This window comes from Cinclus cinclus, chromosome 34 (genome assembly GCF_963662255.1).
Source record: "Cinclus cinclus chromosome 34, bCinCin1.1, whole genome shotgun sequence".
NCBI lineage: Eukaryota > Metazoa > Chordata > Aves > Passeriformes > Cinclidae > Cinclus > Cinclus cinclus.
Genome location: NC_085079.1, coordinates 364,926 through 389,710, shown reverse-complemented (window position 1 = coordinate 389,710; position 24,785 = coordinate 364,926). Strand labels below are relative to the sequence as shown.

At 47.5% G+C, this 24,785-nt stretch overlaps 1 protein-coding gene across 1 annotated transcript; it reads left to right on the top strand.

Moving 5' to 3' along the window:
- Positions 1 to 251: 251 nt before the first annotated feature.
- Positions 252 to 23,976, top strand: CTDNEP1 (CTD nuclear envelope phosphatase 1; the record flags this gene model as incomplete). Its single annotated transcript, XM_062512201.1, has 6 exons — positions 252 to 564; positions 6,111 to 6,177; positions 9,698 to 9,816; positions 19,562 to 19,633; positions 21,901 to 22,017; positions 23,392 to 23,976. Coding segments are annotated over exons 1-6 (1,062 nt in total), but the record flags the coding sequence as incomplete, so codon positions are not given.
- Between the last annotated feature and the right edge of the window lie 809 nt (positions 23,977 to 24,785).

The window sequence follows — 24,785 nt, the reverse complement described above, 5'->3', positions numbered from 1 at the left end:
TTTTGCATAACAGCGCTGTCCGTCCATACCCACATTCACCTTGAGCTGTCAATCACTCCCTGATTTACATATCCCCGCCCCTCAGCCATCCACAGCTGTTGCCTCGTTTAAGTCACGCCCCCTCAATGAATTTCTATGGACGCATGGCCACGCCTCCGTGCGAAACGTCGCCCTGCCGTGCGTGCCCCGGAAGTGCCGGCACCGGAAGTGTCTGCAACGGAAGTGCCGGCACCGGAAGTGCCCCCCGGACGATGGCGGCCATGGCGGCGCTGGCGGCGGCGCTGGCGGCGGCCCCGGCTGAGCCTCGTTGAGGGCCGGGACAACCCCAAAACCGGCCCGAGACCCCCCCCCCCGGTAGCGCCTCCGTCCGAGGGGGGGGCCGCAGGAGGCGGAGGGGCCGCGGTGAAGCTGGCGGAGCTGGGGCGCGCCGGGGCCGCGGCCGGTACCGGGGCCGGTACCGGGATGATGCGCAGTCAGTGCCTGCTCGGCCTCCGCTCTTTCGTGGCCTTCGCCGCTAAACTGTGGAGTTTCGTGTTGTACCTGCTGAGGAGGCAGGCCCGCACGGTGAGCACCGGGCAGCGGCGGGGACGGAGCCGGGAGAAGGAGTGAGCCGGGAATAACGGGAACGGAACGGGAATGGAACGGGAGTGAGCCGGGAATAACGGGAACGGAACGGGGATGGAACGGGAGTGAGCCGGGAATAACGGGAACGGAGCGGGGATGGAACGGGAGTGAGCCGGGAATAACGGGAACGGAGCGGGAATGGAACGGGAGTGAGCCGGGAATAACGGGAACGGAACGGGGATGGAACGGGAGTGAGCCGGGAATAACGGGAACGGAACGGGGATGGAACGGGAGTGAGCCGGGAATAACGGGAACGGAACGGGAATGGAACGGGAGTGAGCCGGGAATAACGGGAACGGAGCGGGGATGGAACGGGAGTGAGCGGGGAATAACGGGAACGGAGCGGGGATGGAACGGGAGTGAGCCGGGAATAACGGGGGAGGCACTGAGGAATATGGGAATAAACTGGGAATGGAAGGGGAATGAACTGGGAATGGAGATGGAATGAACTGGGAATGGAGATGGAGTGAACTGGGAATGGAAGGGGAATGAACTGGGAATGGAGCGGGAATGAACTGGGAATGGAGATGGAATGAACTGGGAATGGAGATGGAATGAACTGGGAATGGAGATGGAATGAACTGGGAATGGAGATGGAATGAACTGGGAATGGAAGGGGAATGAACTGGGAATGGAGCGGGAATGAACTGGGAATGGAGATGGAATGAACTGGGAATGGAGATGGAATGAACTGGGAATGGAGATGGAATGAACTGGGAATGGAAGGGGAATGAACTGGGAATGGAGCGGGAATGAACTGGGAATGGAGATGGAATGAACTGGGAATGGAGATGGAATGAACTGGGAATGGAGATGGAATGAACTGGGAATGGAGCGGGAATGAACTGGGAATGGAGATGGAATGAACTGGGAATGGAGCGGGAATGAACTGGGAATGGAGATGGAATGAACTGGGAATGGAAGGGGAATGAACTGGGAATGGAGCGGGAATGAACTGGGAATGGAGCTGGAATGAACTGGGAATGGAGATGGAATGAACTGGGAATGGAGCGGGAATGAACTGGGAATGGAGATGGAATGAACTGGGAATGGAGATGGAATGAACTGGGAATGGAAGGGGAATGAACTGGGAATGGAGCGGGAATGAACTGGGAATGGAGATGGAATGAACTGGGAATGGAGATGGAATGAACTGGGAATGGAGATGGAATGAACTGGGAATGGAGCGGGAATGAACTGGGAATGGAGATGGAATGAACTGGGAATGGAAGGGGAATGAACTGGGAATGGAGATGGAATGAACTGGGAATGGAGATGGAATGAACTGGGAATGGAGATGGAATGAACTGGGAATGGAGATGGAATGAACTGGGAATGGAAGGGGAATGAACTGGGAATGGAGATGGAATGAACTGGGAATGGAGATGGAATGAACTGGGAATGGAGATGGAATGAACTGGGAATGGAGCGGGAATGAACTGGGAATGGAGATGGAATGAACTGGGAATGGAAGGGGAATGAACTGGGAATGGAGCGGGAATGAACTGGGAATGGAGCTGGAATGAACTGGGAATGGAGATGGAATGAACTGGGAATGGAGCGGGAATGAACTGGGAATGGAGATGGAATGAACTGGGAATGGAGATGGAATGAACTGGGAATGGAAGGGGAATGAACTGGGAATGGAGCGGGAATGAACTGGGAATGGAGATGGAATGAACTGGGAATGGAGATGGAATGAACTGGGAATGGAGATGGAATGAACTGGGAATGGAGATGGAATGAACTGGGAATGGAGCGGGAATGAACTGGGAATGGAGATGGAATGAACTGGGAATGGAGCGGGAATGAACTGGGAATGGAGATGGAATGAACTGGGAATGGAGATGGAATGAACTGGGAATGGAAGGGGAATGAACTGGGAATGGAGCGGGAATGAACTGGGAATGGAGATGGAATGAACTGGGAATGGAGATGGAATGAACTGGGAATGGAGATGGAATGAACTGGGAATGGAGCGGGAATGAACTGGGAATGGAGATGGAATGAACTGGGAATGGAGCGGGAATGAACTGGGAATGGAGATGGAATGAACTGGGAATGGAAGGGGAATGAACTGGGAATGGAGCGGGAATGAACTGGGAATGGAGCTGGAATGAACTGGGAATGGAGATGGAATGAACTGGGAATGGAGCGGGAATGAACTGGGAATGGAGATGGAATGAACTGGGAATGGAGATGGAATGAACTGGGAATGGAAGGGGAATGAACTGGGAATGGAGCGGGAATGAACTGGGAATGGAGATGGAATGAACTGGGAATGGAGATGGAATGAACTGGGAATGGAGATGGAATGAACTGGGAATGGAGCGGGAATGAACTGGGAATGGAGATGGAATGAACTGGGAATGGAGCGGGAATGAACTGGGAATGGAGATGGAATGAACTGGGAATGGAGATGGAATGAACTGGGGATGGAGATGGAATGAACTGGGAATGGAGGGGGAATGAACTGGGAATGGAGATGGAATGAACTGGGAATGGAGATGGAATGAACTGGGAATGGAGCGGGAATGAACTGGGAATGGAGATGGAATGAACTGGGAATGGAGATGGAATGAACTGGGAATGGAGCGGGAATGAACTGGGAATGGAGATGGAATAACTGGGAATGGAAGGGGAATGAACTGGGAATGGAGATGGAATGAACTGGGAATGGAGATGGAATGAACTGGGAATGGAGCGGGAATGAACTGGGAATGGAGCGGGAATGAACTGGGAATGGAGATGGAATGAACTGGGAATGGAAGGGGAATGAACTGGGAATGGAGATGGAATGAACTGGGAATGGAGCGGGAATGAACTGGGAATGGAGATGGAATGAACTGGGAATGGAGATGGAGTGAACTGGGAATGGAGCGGGAATGAACTGGGAATGGAGATGGAATGAACTGGGAATGGAAGGGGAATGAACTGGGAATGGAGCGGGAATGAACTGGGAATGGAGATGGAATGAACTGGGAATGGAGATGGAATGAACTGGGAATGGAGATGGAATAACTGGGAATGGAAGGGGAATGAACTGGGAATGGAGATGGAATGAACTGGGAATGGAGATGGAATAACTGGGAATGGAGATGGAATGAACTGGGAATGGAAGGGGAATGAACTGGGAATGGAGATGGAATGAACTGGGAATGGAAGGGGAATGAACTGGGAATGGAGATGGAATGAACTGGGAATGGAAGGGGAATGAACTGGGAATGGAGATGGAGTGAACTGGGAATGGAGATGGAATGAACTGGGAATGGAAGGGGAATGAACTGGGAATGGAGATGGAATGAACTGGGAATGGAAGGGGAATGAACTGGGAATGGAAGGGGAATGAACTGGGAATGGAAGGGGAATGAACTGGGAATGGAGATGGAATGAACTGGGAATGGAGATGGAATGAACTGGGAATGGAAGGGGAATGAACTGGGAATGGAGCGGGAATGAACTGGGAATGGAGATGGAATGAACTGGGAATGGAGCGGGAATGAACTGGGAATGGAGATGGAATGAACTGGGAATGGAGATGGAATGAACTGGGAATGGAAGGGGAATGAACTGGGAATGGAGATGGAATGAACTGGGAATGGAGATGGAATGAACTGGGAATGGAGATGGAATGAACTGGGAATGGAGATGGAATGAACTGGGAATGGAAGGGGAATGAACTGGGAATGGAGATGGAATGAACTGGGAATGGAGCGGGAATGAACTGGGAATGGAGATGGAATGAACTGGGAATGGAAGGGGAATGAACTGGGAATGGAGATGGAATGAACTGGGAATGGAGATGGAATGAACTGGGAATGGAGATGGAATGAACTGGGAATGGAGGGGAATGAGGGGAGGGACCCTGGGAATAACTGGGAATGAACTGGGAATGAGGGGAGGGATACTGGGAATGAGCTGGGAATGGTTTGGGGATACTGGGAATGACTGGGAGTAACTGGGAATGACGGGAGAAGGAAACTGGGAATTGTGGTGGAAGCTCGGGGGGGTCTCCAGGGGAATTTTTGGGAATTTTTTGGGGGAATTTTGGGGGATTTTTTGGGAATTTTTTGGGATTTTTTTTTTAAGTTTTGGAGTTTTTAGGGTTTTTTTGGGGGTTTTTTTTTTTAGATTTTTTGGGGGAGGGTTTTAGGGGTTTTTTGGGGGTTTTTTGGGATTTTTTTGGGTTTATTTGGATTTTTTTGGGTTTTTTTATTGAATTTTGGGTGAATTTTGGAGTAAAATTTGGGATAAATTTGGGGTGAATTTGGTTGAAATTTTGGGATTGATTTTGCTGAATTTGGGTGAATTTTGGGATTTTTTTGGGATTAATTTTGGGATTTTTTGGGGATTTTTTTGGGATTAATTTTTGGATTTTTTTGGGATTAATTTTGGGATTTTTTTGGGATTTATTTGGGGATTTTTTGAGATTAATTTTGGGATATTTTTGAAACTAATTTTGGGATTTTTGGGACTAATTTTGGGATTTTTTTTGGGATTGATTTTGGGATTTTTTGGGATTAATTTTGAGATTTTTTTGGGATTAATTTTGGGATTTTTTTGGGATTTATTTGGGGATTTTTTGGGATTAATTTTGGGATATTTTTGAAAGTAATTTTGGGATTTTTGGGACTAATTTTGGGATTTTTTTTGGGATTGATTTTGAGATTTTTTTGGGACTAATTTTGGGATTTTTTTTGGGATTGATTTTGAGATTTTTTTGGGATTAATTTTGGGATTTTTGGGGATTAATTTTGGGATTTTTTTGGGATTTATTTGGGGATTTTTTGGGATTAATTTTGGGATATTTTTGAAACTAATTTTGGGATTTTTGGGACTAATATTGGGATTTTTTTGGGATTAATTTTGGGATTTTTTTTGGGATTGATTTTGGGATTTTTGGGGATTAATTTTGGGATTTTTTTGGGATTGATTTTGGGATTTTTTGGGATTAATTTTGGGATTTTTTTGGGACTAATTTTGGGATTTTTCGGGATTAATTTTGTGATTTTTTTGGGATTAATTATGAGATTTTTTGGGATTAATTATGAGATTTTTTTGGAATTAATTTTGTGATTTTTTGGGATTAATTTTGAGATTTTTTTGGAATTAATTTTGTGATTTTTTGGGATTAATTATGAGATTTTTTTTGGAATTAATTTTGTGATTTTTTGGGATTAATTTTGAGATTTTTTTGGAATTAATATTGGGATTTTTTGGGATTAATTTTGTGATTTTTTCGGGATTAATTTTGTGATTTTTTTGGGACTAATATTAGGATTTTTTCAGGATTAATTTTGGGATTTTTTTTTTAAATGGGGATTAATTTTTGCCAATTTTTCCTTTTGCTGCCTTTTAATTTTGCTGGGCTTTTTGAATGTTGGAATCCCCCCAAAATTTGATTTTTATTTTATTTATTTTTTTATTTATTTATTTTTTTTTTGTTTGTTTGGTTTTTTTTTGTTTTTCCCCAATTTTTTCCCCAGGTGATCCAGTACCAGACCGTGCGTTACGACGTTCTGCCCCTGTCCCCAATCTCCAGGAACCGCCTCAGTGAGTCCCAAAAAAATTGGGGCACAATCCCAAAATTTGGGGAAGAATCCTAAAATTCGGGATGAGAAATTGGAATCGGGAGGGAAATGAGGAGTTTTGGGGGGGGGGAAAAAAAAAATAAATGGAATTTTGGGAGGGGGAAAAAGAAAAAATAATTGGGGGGAAAATAAGAAAAATTGGGGGGAAAAATAGGAAAAAAATTGGGGGGAAAAATAGAAAAAAAATTGGGGGGAAATAAAAAAACATTGGAGGGAAATAAAAAAAATTGGGGGGAAAAATAGAAAAAAATTGGGGGAAGAAATAAAAAAAAAATTGGGGGGGAAAATAAAATAAAATTGGGGGGGGAAATAGAAAAAAATTGGGGGAAAAGGTAAAAAATTGGGAGAGGAAAAATAAAAAAAATTGGAGGAAAAATTAAAAAAATTTAGGGGGAAATTGAGATTTGGGAGGGAAAAAAAATGGGAGAAAAAAATGGGAGGAAAAATAAAAATAATGGGGGGAAAATGAAAAACAAATTGGGAGAAAAAATGGAAATTTGGGAGGGAAAAAAATAGAAAAATTTGGAGGAGAAAATAAAAAAAATGGGGGAAAAAATAAAAAAAAAATTGGGGGAAAAAGGTAAAAATTGGGAGAGGAAAAATAAAAAAAATTGTGAGGGAAAAATGGAATTTTTGGGAGGGGAAAAGAGAAAAAATGGGGGGGAAAAGGTAAAAGTTGGGAGGGGAAAAATGGAATTTTGGGAGGAGAAAAATAAAAAATAATTGGGGGGAAAATAAGAAAAATTGGGGGGAAAAATAGGGAAAAAATTGGGGGGGAATAAAAAAAATTGGGGGGAAAAATAGAAAAAAATTGGGGGAAAAGGTAAAAAATTGGGAGAGGAAAAATTAAAAAAAATGGAGGAAAAATTAAAAAAATTTTGGGGAAAAATTGAGAATTGGGAGGGAAAAAATGGGAGGAAAAAGAAAAAAAAAATTGGGCGGGGAAATGAAAAAATTGGGAGTGAAAAACCTCAAAAAATCGCCAGATTTTCCCCAAAAATCCCCAAAATTTAATCCCAAAATTCCCCATTTTTTCCCCCAAAAATCCCCATTTGTTCCCCAAAATCCCCAAAAATTAATCCCAAAATTCCCCATTTTTCCCCAAAACATTCCCAAAATTTCATCCCAAAATTCCCCATTTTTTCCCCAAAAATCCCCAAAATTTAATCCCAAAATTCCCCATTTTTTCCCCAAAAAATCCCCCAAATTTTATCCCAAAATTCCCCATTTTTCCCCCAAAATTCCCCATTTTTTTCCCCCCAAATCCCCAAAATTTAATCCCAAAAATCCCATTTTTCCCCAAAAATCCCCAAAAAATTTATCCCAAAATCCCCATTTTTCCCCCCAAAATCCCCATTTTTTTCCCCCAAAGACCCCCAAAATTTAATCCCAAAATCCCCATTTTTCCTCAAAAAAATCCCCCATTTTTTCCCCCCAAATCCCCATGGATTTTTTTTCCCCAAATCTCTGTTTTTTGCCCCAAAAAAATCCCAATTTTTCCCTCAAAATCCCAATTTTTCCCCAAAAATCCCCATTTTCCCCAAAAAATCCCAATTTTTTTCCCCCAAAAATCCCCATTTTCCTCCAAAATCCCCATGGATTTTTTCCCAAAATCTCCAATTTCCCCCCAAATTCCCCGATTTTTTCCTAAATCCCCATGGATTTTCCCCCAAATTCTCCATTTTCCCCAAAAAATCCCAATTTTTTCCCCAAAATCCCCATTTTTTCCCCCATAAATCCCCATTTTCCTCCAAAATCCCCATGGTTTTTTTCCCAAAATCTCCATTTTCCCCCAAAAATCCCAATTTTTTCCCCAAAAAATCCCCATTTTCCCAAAAAAATCTGCATTTTTCCCCCAAATTCTCAATTTTTTCCCCCAAAAAATCCCAATTTTTTCCCCCCAAATTCTCCATTTTTTCCCCTAAAATCCCCATTTTCCCAAAAAAAATCTGCATTTTTCCTCCAAATTCTCCCTTTTTTCTCCCAAAAAATCCCCATTTCGTTCCCCAAAATCCCCATGGATTTTTTCCCCAAATTCTCCATTTTCCCCCAAAAATCCCAACTTTTCCCCCCAAATTCTCCCTTTTTTCCCCCAAAATCCCCATTTTCCCCAAAAAAATCCCATTTTTTCCCCCAAAAAATCCCCATTTTTTCCCCCAAAAATCCCTAAAATTTAATCCCAAAATCCCCCATTTTTCCCCAAAATCCCCATTTCCCCCAAATTCCCCATGGATTTTTTTCCCAAAATCTCCATTTTCCCCCAAAAAATCCCAACTTTTCCCCCCAAATTCTCCATTTTCCCCCAAAAAATCCCCATTTTTCCCCAAAAATCCCCATTTTCCCAAAAAATCCCAATTTTTTTCCCCCAAAAATCCCCATTTTCCTCCAAAATCCCCATGGATTTTTTCCCAAAATCTCCAATTTCCCCCCCAAAATCCCCGATTTTTTCCTAAATCCCCATGGATTTTCCCCCAAATTCTCCATTTTCCCCCAAAAATCCCAACTTTTCCCCCCAAATTCTCCCTTTTTTCCCCCAAAATCCCCATTTTCCCCAAAAAAATCCCATTTTTTCCCCCAAAAAATCCCCATTTTTTCCCCCCAAAAATCCCTAAAATTTAATCCCAAAATCCCCCATTTTTCCCCAAAATCCCCATTTCCCCCAAATTCCCCATGGATTTTTTTCCCAAAATCTCCATTTTCCCCCAAAAAATCCCAACTTTTCCCCCCAAATTCTCCATTTTCCCCCAAAAAATCCCCATTTTTCCCCAAAAATCCCCATTTTCCCAAAAAATCCCATTTTTATTCCCCCAAAAATCCCCATTTTCCTCCAAAATCCCCATGGATTTTTTCCCAAAATCTCCAATTTCCCCCCCAAAATCCCCGATTTTTTCCTAAATCCCCATGGATTTTCCCCCAAATTCTCCATTTTCCCCCAAAAATCCCAACTTTTCCCCCCAAATTCTCCATTTTTTCCCCCAAAATCCCCATTTTCCCAAAAAAAATCCCCATTTTACCCAAAAAAATCCCAATTTTTTCCCCCCAAAAATCCCAATTTTTTCCCCCCCAAAAATCCCAATTTTTTCCCCCAAAAATCCCAATTTTTTTCCCCCAAATTCTCCACTTCCCCCCCAAAATCCCCATTTTCCCCCCAATTTCCCAGGGATTTTCTCCCAAAATCCCCATTTTCCCCAAAAAATTCCCAAATTTTCCCCCCAAAATCTCCATTTTTCCCCCCAAAAATCCCAATTTTCCCCCCAAAATCTCCTTTTTTCCCCCAAAATCCCCATTTTGCCCCCCAAAAATCCCAATTTTCCCCCCAAAATCTCCATTTTTTCCCCCAAAATCCCCATTTTTCCCCCCAAAAATCCCAATTTTCCCCCCAAAATCTCCATTTTTTTTCCCCCAAAATCCCCATTTTTCTCAAATTCCCCATGAATTTTTTCCCCAAATCTTTGTTTTTTCTCCCCAAAACTCTGCCCCAGACCAGGTGAAGAGGAAGATTCTGGTTCTGGACCTGGACGAGACCTTGATCCACTCCCACCACGACGGAGTCCTGAGACCCACGGTGCGGCCCGGGACCCCCCCCGACTTCATCCTCAAGGTTTGGGGCAAATTCCCCCAATTTTGGGAAAATTTGGGAAAATCTCGGAAAATTTGGGAAAATTTGGGTGATTTAGAAGGGATTTATGGGGATTTTTTGGGGTTTTTTGGGGTTTTTTGGGGATTTTTGGGGTGTCCTGAGACCCACGGTGCGGCCCGGGACCCCCCCCGACTTCATCCTCAAGGTTTGGGGCAAATTCCCCCAATTTGGGGAAAATTTGGGAAAATTTGGGGGATTTTGGGGTGATTTAGAAGGGATTTATGGGGATTTTTTGGGGTTTTTTGGGTTTTTTTGGGGATTTTTGGGGTGTCCTGAGACCCACGGTGCGGCCCGGGACCCCCCCCGACTTCATCCTCAAGGTTTGGGGCAAATTCCCCCAATTTTGGGAAAATTTGGGAAAATCTCGGAAAATTTGGGGGATTTTGGGGTGAATTAGAAGGGATTTATGGGGATTTTTTGGGGATTTTTGGGGTTTTTTGGGGATTTTTGGGGTGTCCTGAGACCCACGGTGCGGCCCGGGACCCCCCCCGACTTCATCCTCAAGGTTTGGGGCAAATTCCCCCAATTTTGGGAAAATTTGGGAAAATTTGGGGGATTTTGGGGTGATTTAGAAGGGGATTTATGGGGATTTTTTGGGGATTTTTGGGGTTTTTGGGGGATTTTTGGGGTGTCCTGAGACCCACGGTGCGGCCCGGGACCCCCCCCGACTTCATCCTCAAGGTTTGGGGCAAATTCCCCCAATTTGGGGAAAATTTGGGAAAATTTGGGGGAATTTGGGGTGATTTAGAAGGGATTTATGGGGATTTTTGGGGGTTTTTTGGGTTTTTTTGGGGATTTTTGGGGTGTCCTGAGACCCACGGTGCGGCCCGGGACCCCCCCCCGACTTCATCCTCAAGGTTTGGGGCAAATTCCCCAAATTTTGGGAAAATTTGGGAAAATTTGGGAAAATTTGGGAAAATTTGGGGGATTTTGGGGTGAATTAGAAGGGATTTATGGGGATTTTTGGGGGTTTTTTGGGGTTTTTTTGGGGTTTTTTTGGGGATTTTTGGGGTGTCCTGAGACCCACGGTGCGGCCCGGGACCCCCCCCCGACTTCGTCCTCAAGGTTTGGGGCAAATTCCCCCAATTTTGGAAAATTTGGGAAAATTTGGGGGATTTTGGGGTGATTTAGAAGGGATTTATGGGGATTTTTTTGGGTTTTTTGGGGATTTTTTGGGATTTTTGGGGTGTCCTGAGACCCACGGTGCGGCCCGGGACCCCCCCCGACTTCATCCTCAAGGTTTGGGGCAAATTCCCCCAATTTTGGGAAAATTTGGGAAAATTTGGGGGATTTTGGGGTGATTTAGAAGGGATTTATGGGGATTTTTTGGGGTTTTTTGGGTTTTTTTGGGGATTTTTGGGGTGTCCTGAGACCCACGGTGCGGCCCGGGACCCCCCCCGACTTCATCCTCAAGGTTTGGGGCAAATTCCCCCAATTTTGGGAAAATTTGGGAAAATTTGGGGGATTTTGGGGTGATTTAGAAGGGATTTATGGGGATTTTTGGGGGTTTTTTGGGGTTTTTTTGTGTTTTTTTGTGTTTTTTTGGGGTGTCCTGAGACCCACGGGCGGCCCGGGACCCCCCCCCGACTTCATCCTCAAGGTTTGGGGCAAATTCCCCCAATTTTGGGAAAATTTGGGAAAATTTGGGGGATTTTGGGGTGATTTAGAAGGGATTTATGGGGATTTTTGGGGGTTTTTTGGGTTTTTTTGGGGATTTTTGGGGTGTCCTGAGACCCACGGTGCGGCCCGGGACCCCCCCGACTTCATCCTCAAGGTTTGGGGCAAATTCCCCCAATTTCGGGAAAATTTGGGAAAATTTGGGCGATTTTGGGGTGATTTAGAAGGGATTTATGGGGATTTTTTGGGGTTTTTTGGGGTTTTTTGGGGATTTTTGGGGTGTCCTGAGACCCACGGTGCGGCCCGGGACCCCCCCTGACTTCATCCTCAAGGTTTGGGGCAAATTCCCCCAATTTTGGGAAAATTTGGGAAAATTTGGGAAAATTTGGGGGATTTTGGGGTGATTTAGAAGGGATTTATGGGGATTTTTGGGGGTTTTTTGGGTTTTTTTGGGGATTTTTGGGGTGTCCTGAGACCCACGGTGCGGCCCGGGACCCCCCCCGACTTCGTCCTCAAGGTTTGGGGCAAATTCCCCCAATTTGGGGAAAATTTGGGAAAATCTGGGAAAATTTGGGAAAATTTTTGCGATTTTGGGGTGATTTAGAAGGGATTTATGGGGATTTTTGGGGGTTTTTTGGGTTTTTTTGGGGATTTTTGGGGTGTCCTGAGACCCACGGTGCGGCCCGGGACCCCCCCGACTTCATCCTCAAGGTTTGGGGCAAATTCCCCCAATTTTGGGAAAATTTGGGAAAATTTGGGGGAATTTGGGGTGATTTAGAAGGGATTTATGGGGATTTTTTGGGGTTTTTTGGGGTTTTTTGGGGTTTTTTTGTGTTTTTTTGGGGTGTCCTGAGACCCACGGTGCGGCCCGGGACCCCCCCCGACTTCATCCTCAAGGTTTGGGGCAAATTCCCCCAATTTTGGGAAAATTTGGGAAAATTTGGGGGAGTTTGGGGTGATTTAGAAGGGATTTATGGGGATTTTTTGGGGTTTTTTGGGGATTTTTGGGGATTTTTGGGGTGTCCTGAGACCCACGGTGCGGCCCGGGACCCCCCCCCGACTTCATCCTCAAGGTTTGGGGCAAATTCCCCCAATTTCGGGAAAATTTGGGAACATTTGGGAAAATTTGGGGTGATTTAGAAGGGATTTATGGGGATTTTTGGGGGTTTTTTGGGTTTTTTTGGGGATTTTTGGGGTGTCCTGAGACCCACGGTGCGGCCCGGGACCCCCCCGACTTCATCCTCAAGGTTTGGGGCAAATTCCCCCAATTTTGGGAAAATTTGGGAAAATTTGGGGGATTTTGGGGTGATTTAGAAGGGATTTATGGGGATTTTTTGGGGTTTTTTGGGGTTTTTTGGGGATTTTTGGGGTGTCCTGAGACCCACGGTGCGGCCCGGGACCCCCCCCGACTTCATCCTCAAGGTTTGGGGCAAATTCCCCCAATTTTGGGAAAATTTGGGAAAATTTGGGGGATTTTGGGGTGATTTAGAAGGGATTTATGGGGATTTTTTGGGGTTTTTTGGGTTTTTTTGGGGATTTTTGGGGTGTCCTGAGACCCACGGTGCGGCCCGGGACCCCCCCCGACTTCATCCTCAAGGTTTGGGGCAAATTCCCCCAATTTCGGGAAAATTTGGGAAAATTTGGGAAAATTTGGGGGATTTTGGGGTGATTTAGAAGGGATTTATGGGGATTTTTGGGGGTTTTTTGGGTTTTTTGGGGATTTTTGGGGTGTCCTGAGACCCACGGTGCGGCCCGGGACCCCCCCCGACTTCATCCTCAAGGTTTGGGGCAAATTCCCCCAATTTTGGGAAAATTTGGGAAAATTTGGGTGATTTTGGGGTGATTTAGAAGGGATTTATGGGGATTTTTGGGGGTTTTTTGGGTTTTTTTGTGTTTTTTTGGGGTGTCCTGAGTCCCACGGTGCGGCCCGGGACCCCCCCCGACTTCATCCTCAAGGTTTGGGGCAAATTCCCCCAATTTTGGGAAAATTTGGGAAAATTTGGGCGATTTTGGGGTGATTTAGAAGGGATTTATGGGGATTTTTTGGGGTTTTTTGGGTTTTTTTGGGGATTTTTGGGGTGTCCTGAGACCCACGGTGCGGCCCGGGACCCCCCCCGACTTCATCCTCAAGGTTTGGGGCAAATTCCCCCAATTTGGGGAAAATTTGGGAAAATTTGGGAAAATTTGGGGGATTTTGGGGTGAATTAGAAGGGATTTATGGGGATTTTTTGGGGATTTTTGGGGTTTTTGGGGGATTTTTGGGGTGTCCTGAGACCCACGGTGCGGCCCGGGACCCCCCCCGACTTCATCCTCAAGGTTTGGGGCAAATTCCCCCAATTTCGGGAAAATTTGGGAAAATTTGGGGGATTTTGGGGTGATTTAGAAGGGATTTATGGGGATTTTTGGGGGTTTTTTGGGTTTTTTTGTGTTTTTTTGGGGTGTCCTGAGTCCCACGGTGCGGCCCGGGACCCCCCCCGACTTCATCCTCAAGGTTTGGGGCAAATTCCCCCAATTTTGGGAAAATTTGGGAAAATTTGGGCGATTTTGGGGTGATTTAGAAGGGATTTATGGGGATTTTTTGGGGTTTTTTGGGGATTTTTGGGGTGTCCTGAGACCCACGGTGCGGCCCGGGACCCCCCCCGACTTCATCCTCAAGGTTTGGGGCAAATTCCCCCAATTTTGGGAAAATCTGGGAAAATTTGGGAAAATTTGGGGGATTTTGGGGTGAATTAGAAGGGATTTATGGGGATTTTTTAGGGTTTTTTGGGGTTTTTTGGGGATTTTTGGGGTGTCCTGAGACCCACGGTGCGGCCCGGGACCCCCCCCGACTTCATCCTCAAGGTTTGGGGCAAATTCCCCCAATTTTGGAAAATTTGGGAAAATTTGGGGGATTTTGGGGTGATTTAGAAGGGATTTATGGGGATTTTTGGGGGTTTTTTGGGTTTTTTTTGGGATTTTTGGGGTGTCCTGAGACCCACGGTGCGGCCCGGGACCCCCCCCGACTTCATCCTCAAGGTTTGGGGCAAATTCCCCCAATTTTGGGAAAATTTGGGAAAATTTGGGGGATTTTGGGGTGATTTAGAAGGGATTTATGGGGATTTTTGGGGGTTTTTTGGGGTTTTTTTGTGTTTTTTTGGGGTGTCCTGAGTCCCACGGTGCGGCCCGGGACCCCCCCCGACTTCGTCCTCAAGGTTTGGGGCAAATTCCCCCAATTTTGGAAAATTTGGGAAAATTTGGGGGATTTTGGGGTGATTTAGAAGGGATTTATGGGGATTTTTTGGGGTTTTTTGGGTTTTTTTGGGGATTTTTGGGGTGTCCTGAGACCCACGGTGCGGCCCGGGACCCCCCCCGACTTCATCCTCAAGGTTTGGGGCAAATTCCCCAAATTTTGGGAAAATTTGGGAAAATTTGGGAAAATTTGGGGGATTTTGGGGTGAATTAGAAGGGATTTATGGGGATTTTTGGGGGTTTTTTGGGGTTTTTTTGGGGATTTTTGGGGTGTCCTGAGACCCACGGTGCGGCCCGGGACCCCCCCCGACTTCGTCCTCAAGGTTTGGGGCAAATTCCCCCAATTTTGGAAAATTTGGGAAAATTTGGGGGATTTTGGGGTGATTTAGAAGGGATTTATGGGGATTTTTTAGGGTTTTTTGGGGTTTTTGGGGGTTTTTTGTGTTTTTTTGGGGTGTCCTGAGACCCACGGTGCGGCCCGGGACCCCCCCCGACTTCATCCTCAAGGTTTGGGGCAAATTCCCCCAATTTCGGGAAAATTTGGGAAAATTTGGGGGATTTTGGGGTGATTTAGAAGGGATTTATGGGGATTTTTTAGGGTTTTTGGGGGTTTTTTGGGGTTTTTTTGTGTTTTTTTGGGGTGTCCTGAGACCCACGGTGCGGCCCGGGACCCCCCCCGACTTCATCCTCAAGGTTTGGGGCAAATTCCCCCAATTTTGGAAAATTTGGGAAAATTTGGGGGATTTTGGGGTGATTTAGAAGGGATTTATGGGGATTTTTTGGGGTTTTTTGGGTTTTTTTGGGGATTTTTGGGGTGTCCTGAGACCCACGGTGCGGCCCGGGACCCCCCCCGACTTCATCCTCAAGGTTTGGGGCAAATTCCCCCAATTTGGGGAAAATTTGGGAAAATTTGGGAAAATTTGGGGGATTTTGGGGTGAATTAGAAGGGATTTATGGGGATTTTTTGGGGATTTTTGGGGTTTTTGGGGGATTTTTGGGGTGTCCTGAGACCCACGGTGCGGCCCGGGACCCCCCCCGACTTCATCCTCAAGGTTTGGGGCAAATTCCCCCAATTTCGGGAAAATTTGGGAAAATTTGGGGGATTTTGGGGTGATTTAGAAGGGATTTATGGGGATTTTTGGGGGTTTTTTGGGTTTTTTTGTGTTTTTTTGGGGTGTCCTGAGTCCCACGGTGCGGCCCGGGACCCCCCCCCGACTTCATCCTCAAGGTTTGGGGCAAATTCCCCCAATTTTGGGAAAATTTGGGAAAATTTGGGCGATTTTGGGGTGATTTAGAAGGGATTTATGGGGATTTTTTGGGGTTTTTTGGGGATTTTTGGGGTGTCCTGAGACCCACGGTGCGGCCCGGGACCCCCCCCGACTTCATCCTCAAGGTTTGGGGCAAATTCCCCCAATTTTGGGAAAATCTGGGAAAATTTGGGAAAATTTGGGGGATTTTGGGGTGAATTAGAAGGGATTTATGGGGATTTTTTAGGGTTTTTTGGGGTTTTTTGGGGATTTTTGGGGTGTCCTGAGACCCACGGTGCGGCCCGGGACCCCCCCCCGACTTCATCCTCAAGGTTTGGGGCAAATTCCCCCAATTTTGGAAAATTTGGGAAAATTTGGGGGATTTTGGGGTGATTTAGAAGGGATTTATGGGGATTTTTGGGGGTTTTTTGGGTTTTTTTTGGGATTTTTGGGGTGTCCTGAGACCCACGGTGCGGCCCGGGACCCCCCCCGACTTCATCCTCAAGGTTTGGGGCAAATTCCCCCAATTTTGGGAAAATTTGGGAAAATTTGGGGGATTTTGGGGTGATTTAGAAGGGATTTATGGGGATTTTTGGGGGTTTTTTGGGGTTTTTTTGTGTTTTTTTGGGGTGTCCTGAGTCCCACGGTGCGGCCCGGGACCCCCCCCGACTTCGTCCTCAAGGTTTGGGGCAAATTCCCCCAATTTTGGAAAATTTGGGAAAATTTGGGGGATTTTGGGGTGATTTAGAAGGGATTTATGGGGATTTTTTGGGGTTTTTTGGGTTTTTTTGGGGATTTTTGGGGTGTCCTGAGACCCACGGTGCGGCCCGGGACCCCCCCCGACTTCATCCTCAAGGTTTGGGGCAAATTCCCCAAATTTTGGGAAAATTTGGGAAAATTTGGGAAAATTTGGGGGATTTTGGGGTGAATTAGAAGGGATTTATGGGGATTTTTGGGGGTTTTTTGGGGTTTTTTTGGGGATTTTTGGGGTGTCCTGAGACCCACGGTGCGGCCCGGGACCCCCCCCGACTTCGTCCTCAAGGTTTGGGGCAAATTCCCCCAATTTTGGAAAATTTGGGAAAATTTGGGGGATTTTGGGGTGATTTAGAAGGGATTTATGGGGATTTTTTAGGGTTTTTTGGGGTTTTTGGGGGTTTTTTGTGTTTTTTTGGGGTGTCCTGAGACCCACGGTGCGGCCCGGGACCCCCCCCGACTTCATCCTCAAGGTTTGGGGCAAATTCCCCCAATTTCGGGAAAATTTGGGAAAATTTGGGGGATTTTGGGGTGATTTAGAAGGGATTTATGGGGATTTTTTAGGGTTTTTGGGGGTTTTTTGGGGTTTTTTTGTGTTTTTTTGGGGTGTCCTGAGACCCACGGTGCGGCCCGGGACCCCCCCCGACTTCATCCTCAAGGTTTGGGGCAAATTCCCCCAATTTTGGGAAAATCTGGGAAAATTTGGAGGATTTTGGGGTGATTTAGAAGGGATTTATGGGGATTTTTTGGGGTTTTTTGGGGATTTTTCGTGTCCCCAGGTGTGTTTTTTTGGGTCACTTTTGGGATTTTTTGGGTCCCCAGCATTGATTTTGGTATTTTTTGGGTCCCCAGGTGTGTTTTTTTGGGTCACTTTTGGGATTTTTTGGGTCCCCAGGTGTGTTTTTTTGGGTCACTTTTGGGATTTTTTGGGTTCCCTGCATTGATTTTGGTATTTTTCGGGTCCCCAGGTGTGTTTTTTTGGGTCACTTTTGGGATTTTTCGGGTCCCCAGGTGTGTTTTTTTGGGTCACTTTTGGGATTTTTTGGGTCCCCAGGTGTGTTTTTTTGGGTCACTTTTGGGATTTTTTGGGTCCCCAGGTGTGTTTTTTTGGGTCACTTTTGGGATTTTTCGGGTCCCCAGGTGTGTTTTTTTGGGTCACGTTTGGGATTTTTCGTGTCCCCAGGTGTGTTTTTTTGGGTCACGTTTGGGATTTTTCGGGTCCCCAGGTGTGTTTTTTTGGGTCACTTTTGGGATTTTTCGGGTCCCCAGCATTGATTTTGGTATTTTTCGGGTCCCCAGGTGTGTTTTTTTGGGTCACTTTTGGGATTTTTCGGGTCCCAGCATTGATTTTGGTATTTTTCGGGTCCCCAGGTGTGTTTTTTTGGATCACGTTTGGGATTTTTTGGGTCCCCAGGTGTGTTTTTTTGGGTCACTTTTGGGATTTTTTGGGTCCCCAGGTGTGTTTTTTTGGGTCACTTTTGGTATTTTTCGGGTCCCCAGGTGTGTTTTTTTGGGTCACTTTTGGGATTTTTCGGGTCCCCGGGTGTGTTTTTTTGGGTCACTTTTGGGATTTTTTTGGCTTCCCAGCATTGATTTTGGTATTTTTCGGGTCCCCAGGTGTGTTTTTTTGGGTCACTTTTGGGATTTTTCGGGTCCCCAGGTGTGTTTTTTTGGGTCACTTTTGGGATTTTTTGGGTCCCCAGGTGTGTTTTTTTGGGTCACTTTTGGTATTTTTCGGGTCCCCAGGTGTGTTTTTTTGGGTCACTTTTGGGATTTTTCGGGTCCCCAGGTGTGTTTTTTTGGGTCACTTTTGGGATTTTTCGGGTCCCCGGGTGTGTTTTTTTGGGTCACTTTTGGGATTTTTTTGGCTTCCCAGCATTGATTTTGGTATTTTTCGGGTCCCCAGGTGTGTTTTTTTGGGTCACTTTTGGGATTTTTCGGGTCCCCAGGTGTGTTTTTTTGGGTCACTTTTGGGATTTTTTGGGTCCCCAGGTGTGTTTTTTTGGGTCACTTTTGGTATTTTTCGGGTCCCCAGGTGTGTTTTTTTGGGTCACGTTTGGGATTTTTCGGGTCCCCAGGTGTGTTTTTTTGGGTCACTTTTGGGATTTTTTGGGTTCCCAGCATTGATTTTGGGATTTTTCGGGTCCCCAGGTGTGTTTTTTTGGGTCACTTTTGGGATTTTTCGGGTCCCCAGCATTGATTTTGGTATTTTTCGGGTCCCCAGGTGTGTTTTTTTGGGTCACTTTTGGGATTTTTTGGTTCCCAGCATTGATTTTGGGATATTTCGTGTCCCCAGGTGTGTTTTTTTGGGTCACTTTTGGGATTTTTTTGGCTTCCCAGCATTGATTTTGGTATTTTTCGGGTCCCCAGGTGTGTTTTTTTGGATCACGTTTGGGATTTTTTGGGTCCCCAGGTGTGTTTTTTTGGGTCAATTTTGGGATTTTTTGGGTCCCCAGGTGTGTTTTTTTGGGTCACTTTTGGTATTTTTCGGGTCCCCAGGTGTGTTTTTTTGGATCACGTTTGGGATTTTTTGGGTCCCCAGGTGTGTTTTTTTGGGTCAATTTTGGGATTTTTCGGGTCCCCAGGTGTGTTTTTTTGGGTCACTTTTGGGATTTTTTGGGTTCCCAGCATTGATTTTGGGATTTTTCGGGTCCCCAGGTGTGTGTTTTTGGGTCACTTTTGGGATTTTTCGGGTCCCCAGGTGTGTTTTTTTGGGTCACTTTTGGGATTTTTCGGGTCCCCAGGTGTGTTTTTTTGGGTCACTTTTGGGATTTTTCGGGTCCCCAGCATTGATTTTGGGATTTTTCGTGTCCCCAGGTGTGTTTTTTGGGTCACTTTTGGGAATTTTTGGGTTTTTCCAGGTGGTGATTGACAAACACCCCGTCAGGTTCTTCGTGCACAAACGACCCCACGTGGATTTCTTCCTGGAGGTGGTGAGTGACCCCAAAACACCCCAAATTCACCCCAAAATTCCAACCTCCAAAAAATCACTGGACCCTCCCCAAATTCCCCCGATTTCACCAACCCTCCCCCCCCAAAAAAAAACCCCAAAAAAATCCCCCCTCCCTCCAAAAAAATCCCCAAATTCCTGCTCCAGGTGAGGCCGTGAACTTTTTTGGGTGAATTTTTTGGGGTGGATTTGGGGTCGTTTTGGGGCTGGTTTGGGGTCACCCTGAAAATCCCCAAAATTCCTCGCAAATCCTTCCGAAATTCCCCAAAAATCTCCCCCAAAATCTCCCCGAAATTCCCCCAAAATCTCCACAAAATCACCCCAAAATTCCCCCAAAATCTCCACAAAATCTCCCCGGAATTCTCCCAAAATCTCCCCGAAATTCCCCCAAACTCTCCACAAAATCTCCCCAAAATCTCCCCGAAATCTCACAAAATCTCCCCGAAATTCCCCCAAAATCTCCATAAAATCTCCCCAAAAATCTCCCCGAAATTCCCCCAAAATCTCCACAAAATCTCCCCAAAATCTCCCCAAAATCTCCCCGAAATTCCCCCAAAATCTCCACAAAATCACCCCGAAATTCCCCCAAAATCTCCACAAAATCTCCCCGGAATTCTCCCAAAATCTCCCCGAAATTCCCCCAAACTCTCCACAAAATCTCCCCAAAATCTCCCCGAAATCTCACAAAATCTCCCCGAAATTCCCCCAAAATCTCCACAAAATCTCCCCAAAAATCTCCCCGAAATTCCCCCAAAATCTCCACAAAATCTCCCCAAAATCTCCCCAAAATCTCCCCGAAATTCCCCCAAAATCTCCACAAAATCTCCCCAAAAATCTCCCCGAAATTCCCCCAAAATCTCCCCGAAATTCCCCCAAAATCTCCCCAAAATCTCCCCGAAATTCCGCCAAAATCTCCCGCAAAATCTCCCTGAAATTCCCCCAAAATCTCCCCAAAATCTCCCCGAAATTCCCCCAAAATCTCCCCTAAATTCCCCCAAAATCTCCCCCAAAATCTCCCCGAAATTCCCCCAAAATCTGCACAAAATCTCCCCAAAATCTCCCCGAAATTCCCCCAAAATCTCCACAATATCTCCCCGAAATCTCCCCAAATCTCCCCGAAATTCCCCCAAAATCTCCCCCAAAATCTCCCCGAAATTCCCCCAAAATCTCCCTGAAATTCCCCCAAAATCTCCCCGAAATCTCCCCAAAATCTCCCCAAAATTCCCCCAAAATCTCCACAAAATCTCCCCAAAATCTCCCTAAAAATCTCAAAATCCTTTCAAATTCCCCCAAAATTCCCCCAAAATCCTCTCAAATCCCTTCCAAACATCACAAAAATCTCTAAAATTCCTGAAAATCCCCCCAAAAATTTCCAAAAAATTCCCAAAATTTCCCTCAATTTGTGTTCAATTTCCTCATAATTCCCCCGAAATTTTCCCCGAAATTCCCCCGAAATTCCCCCAAAATTCCCTGAAATTCCCCCAAAATTCCCCCAAAATCTTCTCCAAAATTCCCGAATTTCCCGAAATTCCCAAATTTCCTGAAATTCCCGAAATTCCCAAAATTTCCCCCGTCCCCAGGTGAGCCAGTGCTACGAGCTGGTCGTGTTCACGGCCCCAAAACCCCCCAGAATTCCCCCAAAATTCCCTGAAATTCCCCCAAAATTCCTCCAAAATCTTCTCCAAAGTTCCCGAATTTCCTGAAATTCCCGAATTTCCCGAATTTCCCGAAATTCCCAAAATTTCCCCCGTCCCCAGGTGAGCCAGTGCTACGAGCTGGTCGCGTTCACGGCCCCAAAACCTCCCAGAATTCCCCCAAAATCCCCTGAAATTCCCCCAAAATTCCCCCAAAATCTTCTCCAAAATTCCCAAATTTCCCGAAATTCCTGAAATTCCCAAAATTCCCAAAATTTCCCCCGTCCCCAGGTGAGCCAGTGCTACGAGCTGGTCGCGTTCACAGCCCCAAAACCCCCCAGAATTCCCCCAAAATTCCCTGAAATTCCCCCAAAATCTTCTCCAAAATTCCCGAATTTCCCGAAATTCCCGAATTTCCCGAAATTCCCGGCTTTGCCCCGTCCCCAGGTGAGCCAGTGCTACGAGCTGGTCGCGTTCACGGCCCCAAAACCTCCCAGAATTCCCCCCAAAATCCCCTGAAATTCCCCCAAAATTCCCCCAAAATCTTCTCCAAAATTCCCAAATTTCCCGAAATTCCTGAAATTCCCAAAATTCCCAAAATTTCCCCCGTCCCCAGGTGAGCCAGTGGTACGAGCTGGTCGTGTTCACGGCCTCCATGGAGATCTACGGCTGCGCCGTGGCCGACAAGCTCGACAACAACCGCAGCATCCTCAACCGCCGCTACTACAGACAGGTGAGAGAGACAGAGAGCACACCTGGGCACACCTGGGCACACCTGGGACAGGTGAGAGAGACAGAGAGCACACCTGGGCACACCTGGGCACACCTGGGCACACCTGGGACAGGGGAGAGAGACAGAGAGCACACCTGGGCACACCTGAGCACACCTGGGCACACCTGGGCACACCTGGGACAGGGGAGAGAGACAGAGAGCACACCTGGGCACACCTGGGCACACCTGGGCACACCTGGGACAGGGGAGAGACAGAGAGCACACCTGGGCACACCTGGGTACACCTGGGACAGGGGGAGAGCAAGACAGCACACCGGGGACGGGGAGAGCACACCTGGGCACACCTGGGCACACCTGGGTACACCTGGGACAGGGGAAAGAGACGGAGAGCACACCTGGGCACACCTGGGACAGGAGAGAGACAGAGAACACACCTGGGCACACCTGGGACAGGGGAGAGCAAGACAGCACACCGGGGACGGGGAGAGCACACCTGGGCACACCTGGGACAGGGGAGGGCACACCTGGGCACAGCTGGGCAGGGGGACAGGGGGTCAGGGTTCATCCTCACAGCTACGGACAGGTGAGAAGGAGAGACAGCAGCACACCTGGGCAGGGTGTGGGACAGGTGTGTAGACATGGCCAGGTGTGCTGGGTGTGTCCCAGCTGTATCCCAGGTGTGCCCAGATACAGTGGGTGTGTCCCAGGTGTGGGGTGGGCTGTCCCTGGTTTATCTCAGGTGTGCCCAGGTGCATCTCAGGTGTACCCAGGTGCAGTGGGTGTGTCCCAGGTGGGGGGTGGGCTGTCCCTGGTTTATCTCAGGTGTGCCCAGGTGCATCTCAGGTGTACCCAGGTGCAGTGGGTGTGTCCCAGGTGGGGGTGGGCTGTCCCTGGTTTATCTCAGGTGTGCCCAGGTGTATCTCAGGTGTCCCCAGGTACATCTCAGGTGTGCCCAGGTGTATCTCAGGTGTCCCCAGGTGTACCCAGGTGCAGTGGGTGTGTCCCAGGTGGGGGGTGGGCTGTCCCTGGTGTCCCCAGGTGCATCTCAGGTGTCCCCAGGTGCAGCGGGTGTGCCCAGGTGCATCTCAGGTGTGCCCAGGTGTATCTCAGGTGTCCCCAGGTGCGTCCCAGGTGTACCCAGGTGCAGTGGGTGTGTCCCAGGTGGGGGTGGGCTGTCCCTGGTTTATCTCGGTGTCCCCAGGTGCATCTCAGGTGTGCCCAGGTGCAGTGGGTGTGTCCCAGGTGGGGGTGGGCTGTCCCTGGTGTCCCCAGGTGTATCTCAGGTGTCCCCAGGTACATCTCAGGTGTGCCCAGGTGCATCTCAGGTGTGCCCAGGTGCGGTGGGGCGTGGCCCTGACCCTGCCCCTCCCCCAGCACTGCACTCTGGAGCTGGGCAGTTACATCAAGGACCTGTCGGTGGTGCACAGCGACCTGTCCAGCATCGTCATCCTGGACAACTCACCTGGCGCCTACAGGAGCCACCCAGGTACCCCAAATAGTCCTGAAATATTCCCGAAAATATTCCCGAAACGTCCCGAAAATCCCCGTCCTGAAATTCCACCAAAATCCCCGGAAATCCCCCCAAAAATCCCGCCCAAAAATCCCCCCAAAAATCGCTCTTGGAACCTGCAGGAGCCACCCAGGTACCCCAAAGTATTCCCAAAAAATATTCCCAAAAATATACCTGAAATATTCCCGAAATGTTCCAAAGTATTCCCAAAAATATTCCCGAAATGTCCCGAAAATCCCCGTCCTGAAATTCCACCAAAATCCCCGGAAATTCCCCAAAAATCCCACCCAAAAATTTCCTTCTGGAGCGTGCAGGAGCCACCCAGGTACCCCCAAATATTCCCAAAAATATTCCCGAGAAATTATTCCCGAAATGTTCCCAAAATTCCTCGTCCTGAAATTCCCAAATTTCCCCTCAAAATCCCACCCAAAAATTCCCCCCTTGGGACCCCCCCAAAATTCTCTGTAAAACCCCCCAAAAAAAACCCCCAGGACCCCCCAAAATTCCCCCAGAATCCCCAAAATTCCCCCGGGACCCCCCCAAATCCCACCCAGGACCCCCCAAAATTCCCCCGAGACCCCCAAAATTCCCCCCAGGACCCCCCCAAAATTCCCCCAGAATCCCCAAAATTCCCCCGGGACCCCCAAAATTCCCCCCAGGACCCCCCAAAATTCCCCCAGAATCCCAAAATTCTCCCCAGGACCCCCCAAAATTCCCCGGGACCCCCAAAATTCCCCCGGGACCCCCCAAAATTCCCCAGAATCACCAAAATCCCACCCAGGACCCCCCAAAATTCCCCCTGGGACCCCCAAAATTCCCCCTGGGACCCCCAAAATTCCCCCCAGGACCCCCCCAAAATTCCCCCGGGACCCCAAAATTCCCCAGAATCCCCAAAATCCCACCCAGGACCCCCCAAAATTCCCCGGGACCCCCAAAATTCCCCCCGGGACCCCCAAAATTCCCCCAGAATCCCCAAAATCCCCCTGGGACCCCCCAAAATTCCCCTGGGACCCCCAAAATTCCCCCCGGGATCCCCCAAAATCCCCCAGGACCCCCAAATCCCAACCAGGACCCCCCAAAAATTCCCCCAGGACCCCCCAAAATTGCCCCCGGGACCCCCAAATCCCCCCCAGGATCCCCCCAGAATCCACCCAGGACCCCCCAAAATCCCCCCCGGACCCTCCAAAACTCCCCCAGGACCCCCCAAATTCCCTCTGGGACCCCACAAAAACTCCCCCCAGGACCCCCCAAATTCCAC